The 18,775-nt window shown below is 32.0% G+C and overlaps 1 protein-coding gene across 1 annotated transcript; it reads right to left on the reverse strand.

Moving 5' to 3' along the window:
- Nucleotides 1-7,945: 7,945 nt before the first annotated feature.
- On the reverse strand, nt 7,946-18,226 carry LOC132752831 (uncharacterized). The gene is made up of 2 exons (XM_060743222.1): nt 18,122-18,226; nt 7,946-8,626 (listed from the first exon to the last, which is right to left on the reverse strand). The coding sequence occupies exon 2, from the start codon at nt 8,594-8,596 to the stop codon at nt 7,946-7,948; it is 651 nt and encodes a 216-aa protein (XP_060599205.1). The 5' UTR covers nt 8,597-8,626; nt 18,122-18,226.
- Nucleotides 18,227-18,775: the final 549 nt, after the last annotated feature.

An 18,775-nucleotide genomic window follows, 5' to 3' on the forward strand; every position in this document is an offset into this window, starting at 1 on the left:
CATAGTATCTCGTGGCCACGACTTAGTAACTCGTGGCCACGACATAGTATCTCGTGGCCACGACTTAGCTATCTCGTGGCCACGACTTAGTAACTCGTGGCCACGACATAGTAACTCGTGGCCACGACTTAGCTATCTTGTGGCCACGACTTAGTAACTCGTGGCCACGACATAGTATCTCGTGGCCACTAGATAAATAAAAACACACACATGTCACCTTTGTGCCACTGTAAAATCCTCCTGCATTACTATAATCTTTACCAAACAAAAAAAACAACATTATTAAGCTATAAAGGGAGGTAACATACACAGATCTCTGCCACCAAGGTCCCAATATATCAGAATTTCTGTTATACTATATTTTTTCAAAAAATGTTTTATTTACTGCTTTTATCTATCAGTTATGTTTTTTCTCATTGATTAAACAATGTTTATGGATAAATAAATAAATAATATGAATATTTAGAAATAATTTTAAAAAATATGAGAATATTTTCTACCGAGGCAATATTTTGATATTTTATATTTTTTAGCTTTTGAATTTATTTTTGGTTATTTTGTATACTTTTGATAATTTTTTGATACACTATATCGATCGTAGGCACTAAAAGTTAAAAATAAAACAGAAAGAGAAAAATGACGTAAGATTTTCTATGTAACGGTCGATATTTACATTTGAATTTCGACGTTACGTCATGTGACTTTCATCATCATGTGACGTCTTTGAAGGCAAGGCAATGATTACAATTCTGCCAAGGGAGGTAATCACTGTGAGGAGTTTGATTTTTGGGAGGAAACATGTTAATAAATATATATTGTAATCTCCCTTTGTAATATATACACTTATATAAAATTTTAAATGAGTCAGTGTGACCTTAACTTTGACCCAAGGTAGTCAACAACTGTGCTGTGAACATTACCTTAGTAATATGAATATTTCTGCCAAATAGATTTAATTTTCTACCATCGGTTGAAAATAAACAGAGCGGACACAAAATTTTGAAATTTATAGAAAATGACTAAGTGTGACCTTCAACTTGACCTGAGGAAGGTCAAACCTGGCTAAGCACATCGTCCCATTATGGTTTACATTTCTGCCAAGTAGTTCCAGTTTCCTTCCACTGGTTCAAAAGATACAGACCGGACACGAAAACTCCTATATTAGTCTTTATAAATCAATAAATCCCCATGACAGGGCCAATTTTGGTAATAGGAAGCCCGAACTTGTGTTCTGGACACCTTCTCAATATAAGTAATATCTCTGTCAAAAAGTTTTAATTTATTTCTAACGGTTCAAAAAATACAGAGCGGACACAAATTTTGATATTGATACAATCTGATTAAGTGTGACCTTCACCTTGACCTTAGAAAGGTGAAACATGCGCTCTGCTCTCATTATGGTTAATAACATTTCTGTCAAAATGTTTCAATTTTCTTCCACCGGTTCAAAAGATACAGACCGGACACGAAACAACCCGATATCGGCCAGACAGACGAACGGACAACAAGGTGCATAAGAATATACTCCGAAATTCTTTCGGGCGTATAAAAAGTTCTTTTCTCTTATAATTTTTAATTATTTTTGCTATTTTTTAAATTTTTTTTGGCGGGGGGGGGGGGGCAGGGGGCGGGTACGTCGCACCAACACTGTTTATAAAAGTGATGTGGCGACTTTCCAGCTTCACATTGGTGGATAAAGACATCCTCGTATTATTTTAGGCACAGTCACCAGCCTGAAGCCTACGAAGTTCCGCGAGCTAGCAGGATAGCTTCCTCACATGAAAATATCCGTTTATATATTCTTTTTCGTTTATTTCAAATTTGTATTCAGGACACCCTGAATAAACAAAATAGCATAAAATGTAAATTCATTCCGCTATTTAAATAAATCAGATATAAACATTGATATTTTGGATTGTCTTTACACTTTTACATGACAGTAATAAGTTTGACCTATGAATATTTGGATGTTCCCAATACTTATTTGATATGTATTGTTGTCGTAAATTCATACAAAGGACATCTTAAGTAACCCTTTACCTCATATATACGCGAAACAACGCTATTTCGACCCCCCCATCATTTAGGCCTCAAACAGTGAAAAAAATGTCCTATTTGGGCCCAAAACACATGTTTTCGTTTAAGAAATGTTGCTTAAAAAGTGAGCAATTTTTCGGCGCCGCCCCTCATCCAAAAGATACATTGTTTGGGAGGGTTTGAAGGGGGCGGTAGTCACCCTCATCGCCAAGAAATTTTGGACTTGTGAGAGGCTAAAAATGACCCCAGGTCGATCATAAGGTAACGTGTTACCTTCACTGAAAGCCTTTGACTCTACCTCAATCCCTTGAGAAGTTGCAGCACTTTGAAATAAATTTTTATGAAAAAATATTTAAGGCAAAATAGTGATTTTTGGCATCTTTGAGACCTCCCCTCGTTGCCATGGTAACAGGAAATTTAAGACTGAGCATGTCGTTACAAAGGCAATGGTCCAGTCAACATTTGTGCCAAGTTTAATTAGTATTGAAGCATTTTTCATAGTTTCATAGCAGTTTGAACTTGTAACAGGAGGCTTTTCAATGAAAACGGCCATTTTTCACAATATGCTCATGAGGGAAAGGGTTAACTGAAAATGGCATTCACATTCAATTTCATACCGACAGTGTATACAAAACGAATTTCCCTAGGAATACCAATATGTCTTCCTTTCTCTATCATCAATTGATGGGAAGAGGACATAAAAGCTGCAAGACTGCTCCTAATTTTCAATATGTCTATACAGTTAAGATAGTTTTCCAAATTTATATTACATTTAAAATCTCTATTAAATACTAGCTTTCTATTTTCTAAACATTCATTTTTCTTCCCAAATATAGCCAAACCCATTTTTAAAGAGATCAATTGAAGAGTTGTCACCCAATCTTTATAACCAAGTTCATCTAATCGTTTAAGCATAAAATAACTTTTTTTTTGAAATTTACATTTTTATTTCCCATATTGTATAAACATGGAGCAAGTATTTTCTTTGTTCAGCATAATCTACTAGCAATCAGTATAAACAGTCTAAACCGTGCCAAAGACCACCCCAACAAAAGACCCCTCTTCATAACAAATGCCACCCTTAGAATACCCTGCATACTTTAATAGAATAGAGAATCCTCTTGATAAGGAGCATGTGTCTTGACAGGTTATGTTTCTCCTTTGTGCAGCCTTAATCACAGGCTGGAACAAAGTATATCGTCAGTACAAATCCAGTTCAAGGCTGTTTAATTAATAAGGATATAGCTTCCAAAACAAGTGAACTAAAATAAATTCGTATAAACCTAAAAGCCATAGGTACAAGTCCTTGAAAAGGCTTAACAAAACTTGACCTTAAATGGCTACTTTTTGTAATTTCAAAAAAAAAATCTCACTAAACATGACCCTGACACATATATGACCTTGACCTTGAAAGTGACATACAATTTACAAGATTTGATCATTTCTGTTCACCGCCTGCCCATGGCCAATCAAAACAGAGAGTTTTTATATCAAATGATAACCAAATGGACAAAAGTCTTCATAAACTTAAAGTGGTGTCTACGGGGCACGCCATCTACCATGTTTTTGTCAACTTAACTATATATAGAACGAAAATTCTATGTGTGTAGGCTCCTATAGATAAAAAAAATATATGAAATATTCTCTTAAAATGAGAAACATTAGATCTATTGTTCAGGAACAAGTCTATTTCGACTTTTAAAGGTCAATGACTATATATACAGCTATGGTAGAACAAAAAATGAATTCAGCGAACTCGAAAAGGGCAAGTAAGCACAACTACCTGCTTGCTCTAAAAATGCCATTATTAGTAGGAACAATTTCCCAAAATCAAACCAATCTATTTTAGAAAAAAACTAAGATTATACGGAATTAAGCTGATAGAACATATGATGTTAGCCCGTAAGACAATTATATTTTATTATCCCATTTCCGATTTTCTTTTCGGCAGGGGGTTGAGTAAAAGTAAATATATAATTCAAATATTAGATCCTGTATGTTTTGTGATTGATATTGTTCCTGTGTGTACATCACTCTTGCAAAAAATTATATATGTATATAATTATGCAAATGAAACAATTTTCAAACATCGAAGAATATGTAAAATGTGTACTGCAAATATTTGTGCACATTATATTTAAGCAATACATTATATGCATTCATTTCTTATTGGAAAATTTGACATAGAATTTATAGAAAATAAATTTCTAATTACCTTCCTTTATTTACATGAAATGTTAAATTCGGTTATAACTTTATAAATAATGCTTATTTGACAAATTTTAATTTGAGCATCATATTTATGAAATAAAACCATGAAAAAAATGTGACAGGATCTAAAAAAGTAAATAAACATTAAATGGTAAAGACTTACATAGTGTATCTGAGATATCTTTTAAGCATTATAAAGTCACGGAATTCAGCTCATAAACTACTCTCCTGCGCATCGGTCGAATGTTCAACTATCGCTCACTTTCTTACTGTAACGTGAGTGTATTCAGTGAGCTGCGAAGGGAGCGTACTCATAAACCATCGGGGACACGTGTATTTATGTAACCCCTACCGATTTTTATCGACGATGCATTAAGTAAAAGTGCAATAATTAATTAAAAAATGTTTTTTAGTTAAACAGTGAAAGAACCATTGAATAGTACAGACTTACTTAGTGTATCAAAGATATTCTTCAAGCATTCCCAGGTCACTTCCGCATCAATGTTTATTTGTTTGCCCTTCAGTTTTGGAATTGTATTTAGAGAAACGGCAAGCTCTTTAAGGATACTCCTAAATGCATCGCTGTGCAAGTAAACTAGGATACTGTGTAAACCGGCATATGTTCTACATTCAAATTTTAACATTATGCACTTATGCACTGCTTGAAGGACTTCTACTTCTGGCAAGTCTTCAATATCTTCAAGCATCTTTTCAACAACTTTTTGAATCTTTGGATAATCGTCTTTATCTCCGCCAGCTTTCTTTATTGCTTTATTGATAATTGTTGTGACTATACGCTCAGCAAAACCTATGTAGTCTTTGTCATTTACAGCTCCACTCAAAGTTAACTCTGTATCTATCACTAAAACAAGTAAGTATCAATATTAAAGATTCAATATTAACATGATGTAAAACACATTAATTTTGCAAATGCATTTACATCAACAACGTCGGGCAGGCAACTTTCGACTTTTTTTACTTCTAAAGGAGGAGACATCAGAGGACATGGAGACATTGTAGAAGAGTGTTTGAAAATATATATACAGAATTGAATTCATATTTGATCTTGACAGTAAAAGACATTTACAGATCAATGTCAAACTTGAATGTCATTGTTCATGGCCATTGAAGTATGAAACAAACATGTCCATAAAAATAAATGATTTGACTTTGATGGTCAAAGTCAAAGAAAAGAAAAAATATGTTTTAGTATTTTTTTTATGATTTTGGTCTGGTCACATGTATGGTTTTGTCCAAAAACGAATGATATCGCTAAATAAATTACAAAGTTATAGTCAATTGTAACGAAATTTAATAATTCGACCTTGAATTTTGAGGTCAAATATAGGTTAAGTTCAAGTTTCATCAAAGCATCTTGAAAGTCTTGTCCTTTTAAATTTATAAGTTATCACCAAATCTTACAAAAAATCTGTGAAAACAAAATAATTCAACCTTCAGGATCAAGGTCATTTCAAATTCAACGTCAAATTCAGTTTAGTTTTTTAAAGGACTTGCTCTTAAAGTTGTTGTGACAAAAAATGAAGACAATCTATTGATTATTAATAACTTTATAGCCAGTCATAGTAAAAATCTAACGAAGTTCAAACAATTGACCTTCAAAGTCAAGGTCATGTATATATCTAAGCTCTGCTGGAACCAACCAGTTCTAAGCAATGAGTAAAGTTTTCTCAAAGAAACAACGGATTGACCCTGACGGGATTAAATCCACACGACCAGAAACCCTTAGATACATGTCAGACGCGTTAACCAATCGGCCATGACGTTTATACCAAGTATGAGGACAATCCATTCATTCATAAAAAAGTAATAGCCAATTGTCAATAATTTGACCTTTAAAGTCAAGGCCATATAAGAGTCAGGGTCAAGTTAAGATTTTAGGTTTTCTTCAAGTACCAAAAAATTATGTATGCAAAATTAAACAAAATTCATCCATTTGTACTTGAAGGGCAGGGTCATTTTTGAGTGAAGGTCAATTTCAATCTGGTGCACTTTCAGGTCTTGTCCAAAGGTGTTTGTGTCCAAGTATAAAGGTAATCCGTGAAGAAATACAAACTATTTGGCCATTTTTAAATATCTTACACCGGTTACCGATTCTTTTGATATCCGAAAATAAATTACAAAAAACTGATATTTCTATTTAACACTTTTTTTCTTACAGTAGCGTATGCATTTACAACTTCATTCTTAACGCCAGAATGACGTTTGTGAAGAACACAATTTATTTATAAAAGGCGCGTTGGAATGACGTCTGTTTAAGCACGGGACTTTTTTAACGTGGGATTGTACTACTGGTTTTTCTAGCATCGGTGTAAACAGTATATAATTGTATCTCATATACACGACATTAACATTTGTGACGAAAAATGCATCGGCAACAGAAACGGCAACGTCAATGATAAAGCAAAAGCTCGAATTTTTTCATCGAAAAGGTGGAGCTAAAAATGATCTCACAGAATACAAATGTATTCCTAAAATATCTTGATATCTATAAATGATTAGAAAAAGGTCACATTGGCTGAGTCAGCAATAAAGAATCGAAGGTTTAGATATTCACTACTCATTTCGCAACTAATTTATAATTTCCCTAATGACTGAATTTAAAATAGAATCAAGACCGATATGACGATAAAGATAGATATTGATTATTCAGAAATATAAATATCTATAAGGGTTCGATAAATATTCGAATTTGAAAAACATAATGAATTATGAGAACTCAAATATGTTTACCATTAAAATATTAAGCCATACAAACACATAATTACATTAATTTTGTTTTAATTTCTATTCTAAAATCCGAAAGTTTGCCAACCGTCGCACGTCAAAATTTCAACAATTTTGTTGACAAAATGATAAATTTGATGTTCACGAAAATAGAATATGACAAGGTTTTGCGTGCCTCTTTAAAGCTCATCAAATGAAACAATCAAAATTATTTAAACGTACCAGGAAATGACAATGTGACCAATATATAGGGTTTGCAAAGGCCCGAGCATTTATCAAAAGAGCAAGTGAGTTTTTCAGGCGATTTCAAAGCGGCAATATCAAAGCGGCATCGTGATTTCAGTTTTCAGGATCTACTAGAAAGAGACAGACGGGCGAAAGTGTGTTGCGTATCGGACAGATTAGGGATCTGTAAAGGTTCTGCACACATAATATTGACATACATTCTTTGAACACAGGGTGCCCATGCTATTTATCAAGGACAATAGGAATGATATCAATGTATACATGTCGAGTGAGACTTCCATCGTTTCCTCATTATGCATAATAACAAATGATTTGCTTAGTTTTTTGTAAACCCATTTATATTTAAATGTTTTAAATTTTGCAGAATTGTTATGCGACATTTTAGGACAAATATTACTATTTTAAGTGTTTAATTTCAAATTTTAAATTTTTTTAATGAATTTTTATATCATTATATTGTCGAACCTTTGATTTTCTTTATACAACTATCCACCTTCCAATCCATAGAGTCAAGTTTAGCCAATATAGCTGTAAATATAATGACACATGAAAAATATATAATTTCTTTATTTTAAAGGGACACTGTTCTATTTAAATTACAAAATACTCTAACTGATATACATATTTCTAATTTGAAAGCACTTTCATACTAACAAAAATAGTCCAATTAATATCTATTAAAATTATCTTTATAAATATTAGAGTTTTAGTCGTCGAACTTAAAATTTAAAAAAAAAGTCAGGAAAGAGCAGAAAGAAAAAATGCTACCATCTTTCATTTCAAGCAGTTTTTTGTCATGTTCATTCATCTTGTAAAGCACTATCTGGAAAAGGTCCTCTTGGTTCTCTAAATGTTTCTTTAGGTCTTCACGACTGATAGGATCGTTAGTGCATTTATTTATAATGTCATCACATTCACTTATCTTGTCATTTCCTATCGAACTTGACAAAGACATATATGCTTTCTCTAACTCCCCGCGTATATCATCATACTCATCGTTGCTTAGTGATGAGGAGTGACTATGAGCAAAAACTTCATCTCTTATGCGCTTTATTGTATTTAAATGATCTTTTTGGTCATCATCTAGAGAGTTTTTGAAGACTGTTAGCAGGACAGTGACAAGCATTGCTATGTCCCATACTTCTATATTAGTTCCAGTGCTACCTTGAGGAAACAACTTTTCTCTTTGCCTTTTCACAGTTTTATTGAAGAGTTTATTTTCGAACGGTTTTAGAAGAACGTCAATGTTTTTGCCAGACTTCTTCACTTCTATCTTCAGTGTTTCTTTTGACACCAATGTACCCCCTTGAAGCAGCAATAAGGTAACTCTTAAGAAATTTTCGTCTTCTTTCACCATGCTTGCGCTGTTTTAGAGACACGTTTTAGTCTAAAATACATGAAAGAGAGCATATTCTCACAAACTAGTTAGACAAATTGAAAAAATTACTTATAAGATGGTCATGGTGGCGCTCATCTCAGATACATTAATAGAAATAAATTTTAATTGTCGAATGTTAAAGGGACTCCACTGGTTTTTTTTTGACATGATGGGACTGGAAATATTTTTCCACATAAATGTACCATTTGATGTAGGTTTAGACCACTAATCTAAGTGCAAAATTTTAGATCATTCGCGCACTTCGTTTTTCCAACACAATTATTCAAATTGTAAGAAAAAAACCCAAAATGAAAAGCGTTTAAACGCTTTTCACTCAAATCGGACTAAGAAAGGCATAAAAATACGATTTTCAATTTATTTAAAAGTATATTTCTAAACTATATTGGCCTATTTTTCTATTTAAAGTGACCCAGCTCATTTATGTAAGAAATTCAAATGTTATGTTTTTGGGCTTTTAAACCTCAGTGGAGTCCCTTTAAAGTAAGTTATAAAGTTTGTAATTTTTTACCTTTAATGCATGATTTTATAGAATAAATCTAGATGGCCCCTATGAAACGCAACGTGCAAAACTTATAAGTTCTAGTCATTAATTCTATATAAAAATATCCAATCTCCACAATATGTTTTTCTACAGGAAAATTTAAATGTGTTTTTCCTAATTAATTAAAGGATCAATTTTGAGTTCATTAATTAATGCAATAAATTTAGATACATTGATCTTTTCTAAAGGTAGGTTTTTATATATAACTGTGGGCTTAAGTTTTTAATGTACGTTGAAACTTAAAGATCCTGTATGTTGTATTTGATCTTTTAACCACACTTAAGTGAAATTGTATATATGTATATAATTATGCTTCTAAAACAATTGTCAAACATCAAAGAATATGTAAAATATGTACTGCAAATATTTGTCACATTATATGTAATCATTAAAATATATGCATTCATTTCTTATTGAAAAAAAATTGACTTAGACTTCATAGAAAATAACTTTCTAATTACCTCCCTTTATTAACATGACATGTAAATTCGGTAATTTCTTCACTAATAATGCTTTTTTGGAACTAACAATATTGATAAATTTTCATTTGAGCATTATATCTATGATATAAAACCTTAAAAAATGAGTTACAGGATCTTTATTACATGTCGTCACGATCATAACCAGAGGTCACTAAACAAGACCAATGCTTTTGATACAGATTTTAACAATGGCAATGATTTAATCAAAATCCATGTAAGAGTCATAGACCTTGGATAAAGGACACCAAACAGAAGGAAAAGTTTTTAGTGAATACGTTCAGTAGTTCTTATGATCGATGTTGCATGCAAAACATAAGGTAAGAAAGTCAAAAAAGTGTCATTATTTCACAGTTATGTGCCTCGAAAAGTAACCCCAAATAGTCACCCAAAAGACTTTTCTTGTGCTTCAAGTGAATGCCTTCAGTAATGTTTAAGATTGATGTTACAAGCAATACATTCTGAAGAATTTGTCAAGTTCAAAAAGGACCATTATATACGTCAAATTATTCACGTTTGAGTTATGCTCATCTCCATTTAGTCCAAGTAATGAGTATAATTTTGATATAAACTTCCATTTATTTGGCAATGGTTATTGCCAGATAATCATGACTTTGTGCAAGTATGGATCAAATCCGTCAGTACATAACAAAGTTATGAAATTTTCAGCAAATAAGACAATTATTTGACCTTATATTTGAACTATTCAAAATGTCTGTTTTATTAGTAAGCTTATTTTTTCTGGGGATGAATGAAACATACAAATAAATGACAAAGTTATAGCCAGTTGTAATCACAATTCAAAGATAAACCGTTTATTGATGCAAAATAATTACAGCAAATTATAGCAAAATTCAAGAAAATACAATAAATTGGCCTATTGGTTACAAATTGTCTGACCGGGACATGACAATGACATGCGCATATCCTTTTTAGTATTGATGGTTCCAATAAAGTTTTGTTGAAAGCAGGCAATCAATTAATTAGAAATAAAGCGGAAACGAATGTTGCTCTGTTTACACACTTCATAAGTCAGTAGTTGCCAAAAACAGGATGAACAGTGCCAAACGATATCCCCATGCAGATTTCATTTACAGGGGATAACAAAACAAGTAGAGAGTTTGATGCTAAAGCATCAAATCGCCGGATAGAAAAATGATTGTATTATCATAAATATAAGAAAATATAAGTTTAATGGTTCAAGTATAAAAATAACAGGAACAATGAGTTGAGTAATGTTTGCCACTGAGGCTTGTAAGGCAAGTGCTATGCTGGTAATGTTTCTTGTAATTATACTTTATACATATACTGTTGTACTATACATTGAAATCCGTATAGGTTACTAGTTCAGATTCAGATAATTACCGACAAATAATTACCGATCATCGAATATTTGCAAAGTGACTATGAAAATATATATTTAATTATTACATGAAACAATACAATTTTACTGTAAAAGTGTTGTACATCATTATTATGTGCTATAAAAAAATATAATTTAGTTGAAATCAATACACGTATTCCAATCGTTACATACGATATATAAAATTAACGTTTAATTGCCCTTCAGTGCGATAAACTATCAACACAAAGATAGTTTATTATTTTTTTCATGTATCTAATACGATTCCGGACCCCTGACGTCATACCGTTTTGGAAACCTGCGTGACGGAAACCGACGGAATATACCGAAATCAACGATTACCATTATATATTTCAATAATGTGCCTCTTAAGCATAACATTATTTTGGGATGTTCAACCTTAAGTAAACAATTGAACTTTCTTGTCGAATGTTTGACAGAAAGGGCCAAGTTAAACCCTTTACCAAGAAGAAAGGAAAAGGTTTTGAAAATGTATTTTTAATGTAAACAGGTTTCTCTTATGATATAAAGTATGAACCTGATTAATGAAAAATAACTTATGTAATTATCTGTACAAAATTACAATGATTTACATCTTATCAGTTACCAACATTAACAAGTTACCTGTCTTATCAGCAATCTGTTACTATTAATAGATTTTATAACGATATACAACATATATAAACATGTAGTCACGTGATTCTTACGAAAGACCAGGGAGCATTTGTTTATAATTAGATAAAATAATGTAATATAAAAGGTCTCATAAAAAATAAACAACCAAATAATTCTAAAGTGTCATTTCAAATATCATTCATGATTTATTTATTATAAAATAGCAATGCTTGACACATAGAAAAAAGTAAAAGTATCTCTAATATTCAATGACTGATCCTTGGGGATACGTTATTGATTCATTTTATGAAAATTGTAATGTTGCTTTTTAAGACGTCAATATGTGCATATTTCATTCCACTGAGCAAAGTTATCATATGTTTGATTTTTTGTGATTACTGAAAAATAATTTTTGTCTTTAATTGTTCAATGATTGATATGCTTTTATTTTCAGATTTTAAGGGCTACTCCTACCATAGGTATAATATTAAACTATTACAAATATAGTCGCCGGTTTCTACCGGCGACTAATAAAAACAGTCTTACAATACTGGAAATACATTTGAACTTATTGGGAAATGGACTTCCGAGATAGAAAATCCCATATGATAACAATTGTACAGTGATTATAAACTGTTTTAGCTTCTGATACTCTGAAAGGTCAGTGTAAATATGAAAGACAAAGGTCAAGGTCGCTGGGTTTCATACGACATATTAACACCATGCCATATTTTCTCTTTTTCGACGCCAAATACATTTGAGTTTTGCATTTCATCTGTCGTATGTTTTGGTGTTAATTTATTTTTTCGGGACTTAAATAAAATGCAAGCAGATGCACTAAACATAACTGTTTTCGCTTTTCCGCTTAAATGCATTGTCGCTTGTTTGAGGTTCTAGCTAAACAAGGGCGTTCGCACATCAATGGCAACGGAGAGTGCTTACACAATATAGTAGTAACTAGAAATGTGTCATCATGCCACGGATGCCCCCGCAAGCAACCAAAGTTTCAGATGTTATAATATTTAAGGCCAAATTTGTTTGCACAAAATATTTTTTTTCATTTTAAGTTCAAAGCCCTTAAAACTATTCAATAATAACACAAACCATTTTTATACAGAGTTCAAGGCGCTGAAACTAATCAGTGTTAACCTTTTGTAAATTGCATATTATGCATATTTGTAGCCAAAATAATGGGTACATACATTTCCACAAAAGTATGAGTGCTGAAACTGAAAATTCTAAATTTTTACAACATTCAAGAAAGATAACTTTGTCCAAAATCATTGAACCACGACCAAATTCAAACTTGAACTGCTTATTCCTATGATGTATCTATCAAATATGTGTCAATTTTGATTTAAATGTGTACAACCATTGGGGAGATAATGAACGGAAACTGAAAATTTCTGATTTTTTTACAAAGTTCAAGAGGGATAACTCTGTCAGCTATCATCAAACCATGACCAAATTCGAACTTGACCAATGCATTCTTATGCCATATCTACATCTTTATTTTATTGTTGAATATGTACAACTGTTGGGAGATAATGAATGTGAAGTGAAAATTTCCTTTTTTTCAAAGTTAAAGGGGCATAACTCTGCCAAAAATCATCGAACCATGACCAAATTCGAACTTGACTTGTGCATTCCTTTGAAATATCCATATGTAAAATTGAATTGAATATGTAACACTGTTGGGGAGATAATGAACAGAAACTAAAAATTTCATATTATTTTCAAAGTGAAAGGGGCATAACTCTGCCAAAAATCATTGAACCATGACCCAATTCAAACTTGGCCTGCGCATTATTTTAACGTACCCATTTGTAAAATTTAAGTTGAATGTGTAATACTGTTTGGGAGATAATGAACGGAAACTGAAAATTTCATATTGTTTTCAAAGTGAAAGGGGCATTACTCTGCCAAAATCATCGAACCATGACCAAATTCGAACTTGAACTGTATTTTCTCATGACATATCCATTTGTCAAGTTTGAGTTGAATGTGTAATACCGTTGGGGAGATAATGAACGGAAACTGAAAATTTCATATTATTTTCAAAGTAAAAGGGGCATAACTCTGCCAGAAATCATCGAATCATAACCAAATTGGAACTTGACCTGTATTTTCTCATGACATATCCATATGCCAAATTTGAGTTGAACGTGTGCAAACGTTATTAAGATAATGAACGAAAACGGATGATGACGGAATGACAGACTGATTGAAGGACGGAAGGACGGAATGACAGAACAAGGTAATACTATATGCCCCAGCCATTATATGGCGGGGCCATAAAAATAATTGTTAATAGAATGTTTATATTATTCATATCATTGTAGTTTGAGTTATTATTCAACTTGTTTGCATAATTTGAATATTTTTTTTCCTTGCGGTGGCATCTGATTAACATTAAAGCATCAAAATGACATTTATCAACCCCCTTCCCCATCCATCTAACCTTCAAGTCAAACCTTTTCGTTGCTGTATTCTTTTGTTCAAGAAACACAAATATTCACTCATTCTCAAGCCCATTCGTTCGTCAATTTAATTCGTTTGCTTTCATTTGTTCATATGTTTTTTTCGTATCTTATTTGAAAATAATGAGTATCAAATAGTAAATATGAATAAAGAACATATAAATTTAAGCAATTTTGACACTTGTAAAAATGTCTGAATATTGAAATAATTCTTCGAATAGTTAATGTAAACTCTAAAAACTCAAGCCCCTTCTTGATATTGTCCTGCTAGTAGTTATCTATGCTTAATAAACTTACGTATACATGTATAGATGCAAAATGCTGTTTAAACTTTTTTTTGCACTGACTGAGTAAAATAATTAAATATCTTTATGGATTACTCAGTCTAAATCCGCGGTTTGTGGTGTATAACTCGCAAGCGGAAGTTAAAGCGAACACTAAAGTTTTCACTGTGAATTTGCTATTTTTGCACACATTGTTTATTTGTGCATTATCGCTTTGCCGTATGTCATTTAAGAACATTGTAGTGTTTGTGCAGACGATTGAAATACCTATTTATATTTGACTGAACATTATATTACCGTTTGTTTTTTTATATATATGCATTGCGGAATAATTTTAGTAAACAAATATTGTTTTCTTCAATTGCTCCCATGCATAATTATCAAAACGCTATCATTGTCATTATCCAAAATGTCAATTTTAACAAAATAGGTAATTATGCGTTGGACTTAACATCTAGACAAAGAAAATATCGCTCAATAATAAGACCAAGACAAAAGATTTAGATTATTGGAAAGATAGATTTAAAGATCTTTTGAATGGTCCCTCTGCTGATCGATCTAGTGTTTATTGTCAAAGAGACGTTCAGATAGATCATAACAGTTATATCCCACAGCTAGACAATACTATTTCAGTAAATGAAGTAAAAATAGCCATAGATAAAGCCGACTTCCGTAAACTTGTGGCGTTGATAACATACCATATTGAGCTTTTAAAAATGATACTGCAGTTTTCTTTTTGCATGTATTTTTCAATGTATGTTTAAAAACTGGTCAAATACCTAAAGACTGGGGAAAAGGCATTATTAATCCCATTCCAAAATCTAATACAACAGATCCTTTGAATCCGTTAAATTACAGGGGTATAACTCTAGCACCTACATTGTACAAGCTCTATTGCTCAGTAATTAACGAACGGTTATCATCATGGTTAGAGGATAACTCCAAACTAGTAGATGAGCAAAATGGCTTTAGTAAGAAGCGTAATACTGGGGACCATCAATTAAGTATCACATCTATAATAGAAACTAGGTTAAAAAAGAAACGCTTTTTTACTGCGTTTATAGATTTTTAAAAGGCGCGAGGGATGTTGCACTTATTCATTATCCCTCATGTACAGACTCAATCAAACCGAGTTTGCAATTATCTTGTGATTTTGTTGTGATTAATGCTCCCGAGGGATCACTTTGTTTCCAGATTTTTATGACACAGTTGACCGTTCAATATTATGGGAACATTTATTGAAGATGGGATTGAATTGAAAACTGTTGAATGATATCAAGTCTCTATATTCTTGTGTAAGTTCATGTATAAGACTGAATGGTTAGGCAGGTAGAACTTGTAAGAACTGGTATTTAAGATTAAAAGAATTTTTTGAGAAATATAACTTTGGTGAATTTTTAGTTCTTAATAATGTTTTAAATATAAAATGTTTGGTGGAAAAGCTAACCAGTTCATATCTGAATGAGTATTTGGATGAATGGATTGAGTCACTACATACACTAAAATAGTAGTTCTGGGCAAGGGGAAAATAAATTGAGGACTTACAGAACCTTTAAGTTTAGTTATGAAACAGAAACATATGTAACTGCTATCCTGGCGAATAAGCATAGAGGAGCAGCATTTGCAAAGTTTCTATGTGGGGTAGCCCCTATTAGACTGGAAACTGGCAGATATGAAAGGTTAGCTTTAAACCAAAGAATTTGTCCAATCTGTAAAACTGGCATTGCAGATGAGAAACATGTTATTTTCTATTGTCCAAGGTATGAGGATATAAAGAAAGATTTATTTGCCAAAAGCAGAACATGTAAATGAGCAAATTCATTCATTTTTCCAATACTGAAATTATAAAGTGTGCTGCAAAATCCTGTTTCAATATTCTTAAAAGTAGAACTAACTGGTTGTACGCCTTAGAACTGTCTCTTATAAGGTTACTTTTAAATTATTAAACATTTTATCCAACAAAGCGAGGGTCTTACATTATACTATTGAGAAATTGTACTAATCAGTGTATTTAAAAGCCTGATTTTAAGGTTGATAATTTTTTGATACTTTTAATCATTAGACAGGGATATTTTTACAAAACTCTCGAGGTCTCTTGGAAGGCTAAATACACTCATAGTTAATGATTAGTAACTGATTCATTAATCTTCTTTTATTTCATTTTTAGGCAAAGACGTTATATGTACAATCACTTCAATTTGAATAATGTTTTATTTTTATAGGTTTTATCTTTCCAATGATGCGAAATAATTTTATCCAGATTATAGAACCTATTGCTATTCAGTCTTATTTTTATGGTTTTATGGAAGAGAACATTACTAGGGTTTTCACTGTAAAGCACTTATACAAGAAATTCTTTAAATATTTTAGAAGAAGATTAGCAATAGTTTCTTATTTTAGCAATATTAAGTTGAAATATTCATGAATATGGAATGAGAAGAGAGGTAACTCTGTAAGATATATTGGAAATTCTTGCAGAGTTGACTCCCTTCCATTAGATTATTGCTCCATTTGTATTTACTATTTTTTACTATGGGCCCGATTTTCAGTTAATCCCTTCGATTTACAGCTAAAAATAAATTCGGAATCATAAACTCCTTCCGATTTCTTTGATGTTAAGTCATACATGTATATTGGTTTCCCCTTCGGTGATTCGCAGATGTCATATTAATTTAATTTTTTTTTAAATTTGACATTAAAATATGCATGTAATATTACTATATTAGTCTCTTTTGAAAATGATGATGCAAAAAATGATTCACACAAACATTCGGAATAATGTACAATAGTACTTCATCTGAATGCGTAGGAATGATTTGGTAAGGTATCTGTAATGAGCGCATTTTTATGCGCGGAGCTTCTCAATTGGTGCATTGCAACATTTGTACTTGTTTTTATTTGTTTGGGTCGTCAGACCAAACAAATAATGGTAGCGAAATTTCAGACTCTGATGCTGTTAATTGCAAATGCCGAAATTAGTCCGCTTTTTTGAAGCGGTTACTTCCCTTTATATGTACACTAACGCCGAAAAATTCAGGGGAGATCACTGCGTAAAGATGGTCAAATGACAGGCGCATAAATTTTCAATCAAAATAATTCCCGAATGGTCGAAGATTTCTCATATTGTTTTATTCTTTTTAGATATACATGCTTATAGTAAGCTCCATGGCTATTTACATCTGTGTTTAACAACAGTTAGCGTCGTTACAAACCCTAATTTAGAATAATATGGTTTTCAAATCTGATTTCGTGCACACGTTAAAAGGTAAATGATAACTATAGAAAATAAAATGTTGATTGCTATGAAAGTCATCGGTTGCTATTGAAAATAAATTGTTGATGAGGAAGTCACTGGTTGTAAAGGCAAACAAATGGTTGCCATTGGATTCACTTGTTGCTATAGAAAGTCAATTGTTTCTATGGAAGTTACTGGTTGCATTGGTAAGTCATTGGTTGCTCTGAGGATCAATGGTAGCTAAGAAAATAAATGGTTTTGGAAGTCACTGGTTACTGTGGCGAGTCAAGGGTTGCTTTGGAGTTCATATATTTCAGGTGAATATCTTATATTTCTCCCGATATGCTTTCTAAAATTTACGTCATATATATTTTCATCAGAACATTGCAGCACAGAAAAAATTATCCGCCATCTTGGATATGTGCCTTACAACGTTATACACACTAAAATGATAGATAAAAGAACTGGAATTTGAAATAAACTTACCTTCTAATATATACAATGCATTTCCATCTCTTTTGTCTCTATCTCTAGTCGTTCGTACATAAGTACATAATTCCTTATCAACCGCTAACAATGCTTTACATATACCCCGTCTCCATTTAGTTTACATAAATATTTTATAATCGATATCTATTTTTACAAGGGATCGAATTACTTTCATACCATCTTCAAACATATCATTGTTTTAATCATTTTAACTGCGTCATTTGTTTTGTATGCAGGCAATGTGAAACATAAAATATAAAAGGTACTATTGTCACGGTCTAGGCACGTGACGTCTTCAATCAATATATATAGAGGATATTCAAGTTGGTTTTTTTTCTATAAATATGGTATTTATTTTCATCAAGTGGTATGAAATTAAATTTTTAATGAATGAGGTTGGACGCGTGAAGCATACAACAGGATGAAAATAAATCCTGAATTTTTAGTGAAAACCCGATTTTCTATTTATTATATATACAGTTTTTCCTTTTTTGCACTATAATTAGAAACACTTCCACTTATATTTTGTGCATATGGTGAATTAAGAAGAAAGTAGTCCGGCAAAACATCAGTGAACATACTGAAAATATGCTTCATTGGAGTGAGAAATAAATTTGTACAGTGAAAATATGGAAAATGAAAATACGCATA

Source organism: Ruditapes philippinarum, unplaced genomic scaffold (assembly GCF_026571515.1).
Source record: "Ruditapes philippinarum isolate M1 unplaced genomic scaffold, ASM2657151v2 ctg306_1_1_1_1, whole genome shotgun sequence".
NCBI lineage: Eukaryota > Metazoa > Mollusca > Bivalvia > Venerida > Veneridae > Ruditapes > Ruditapes philippinarum.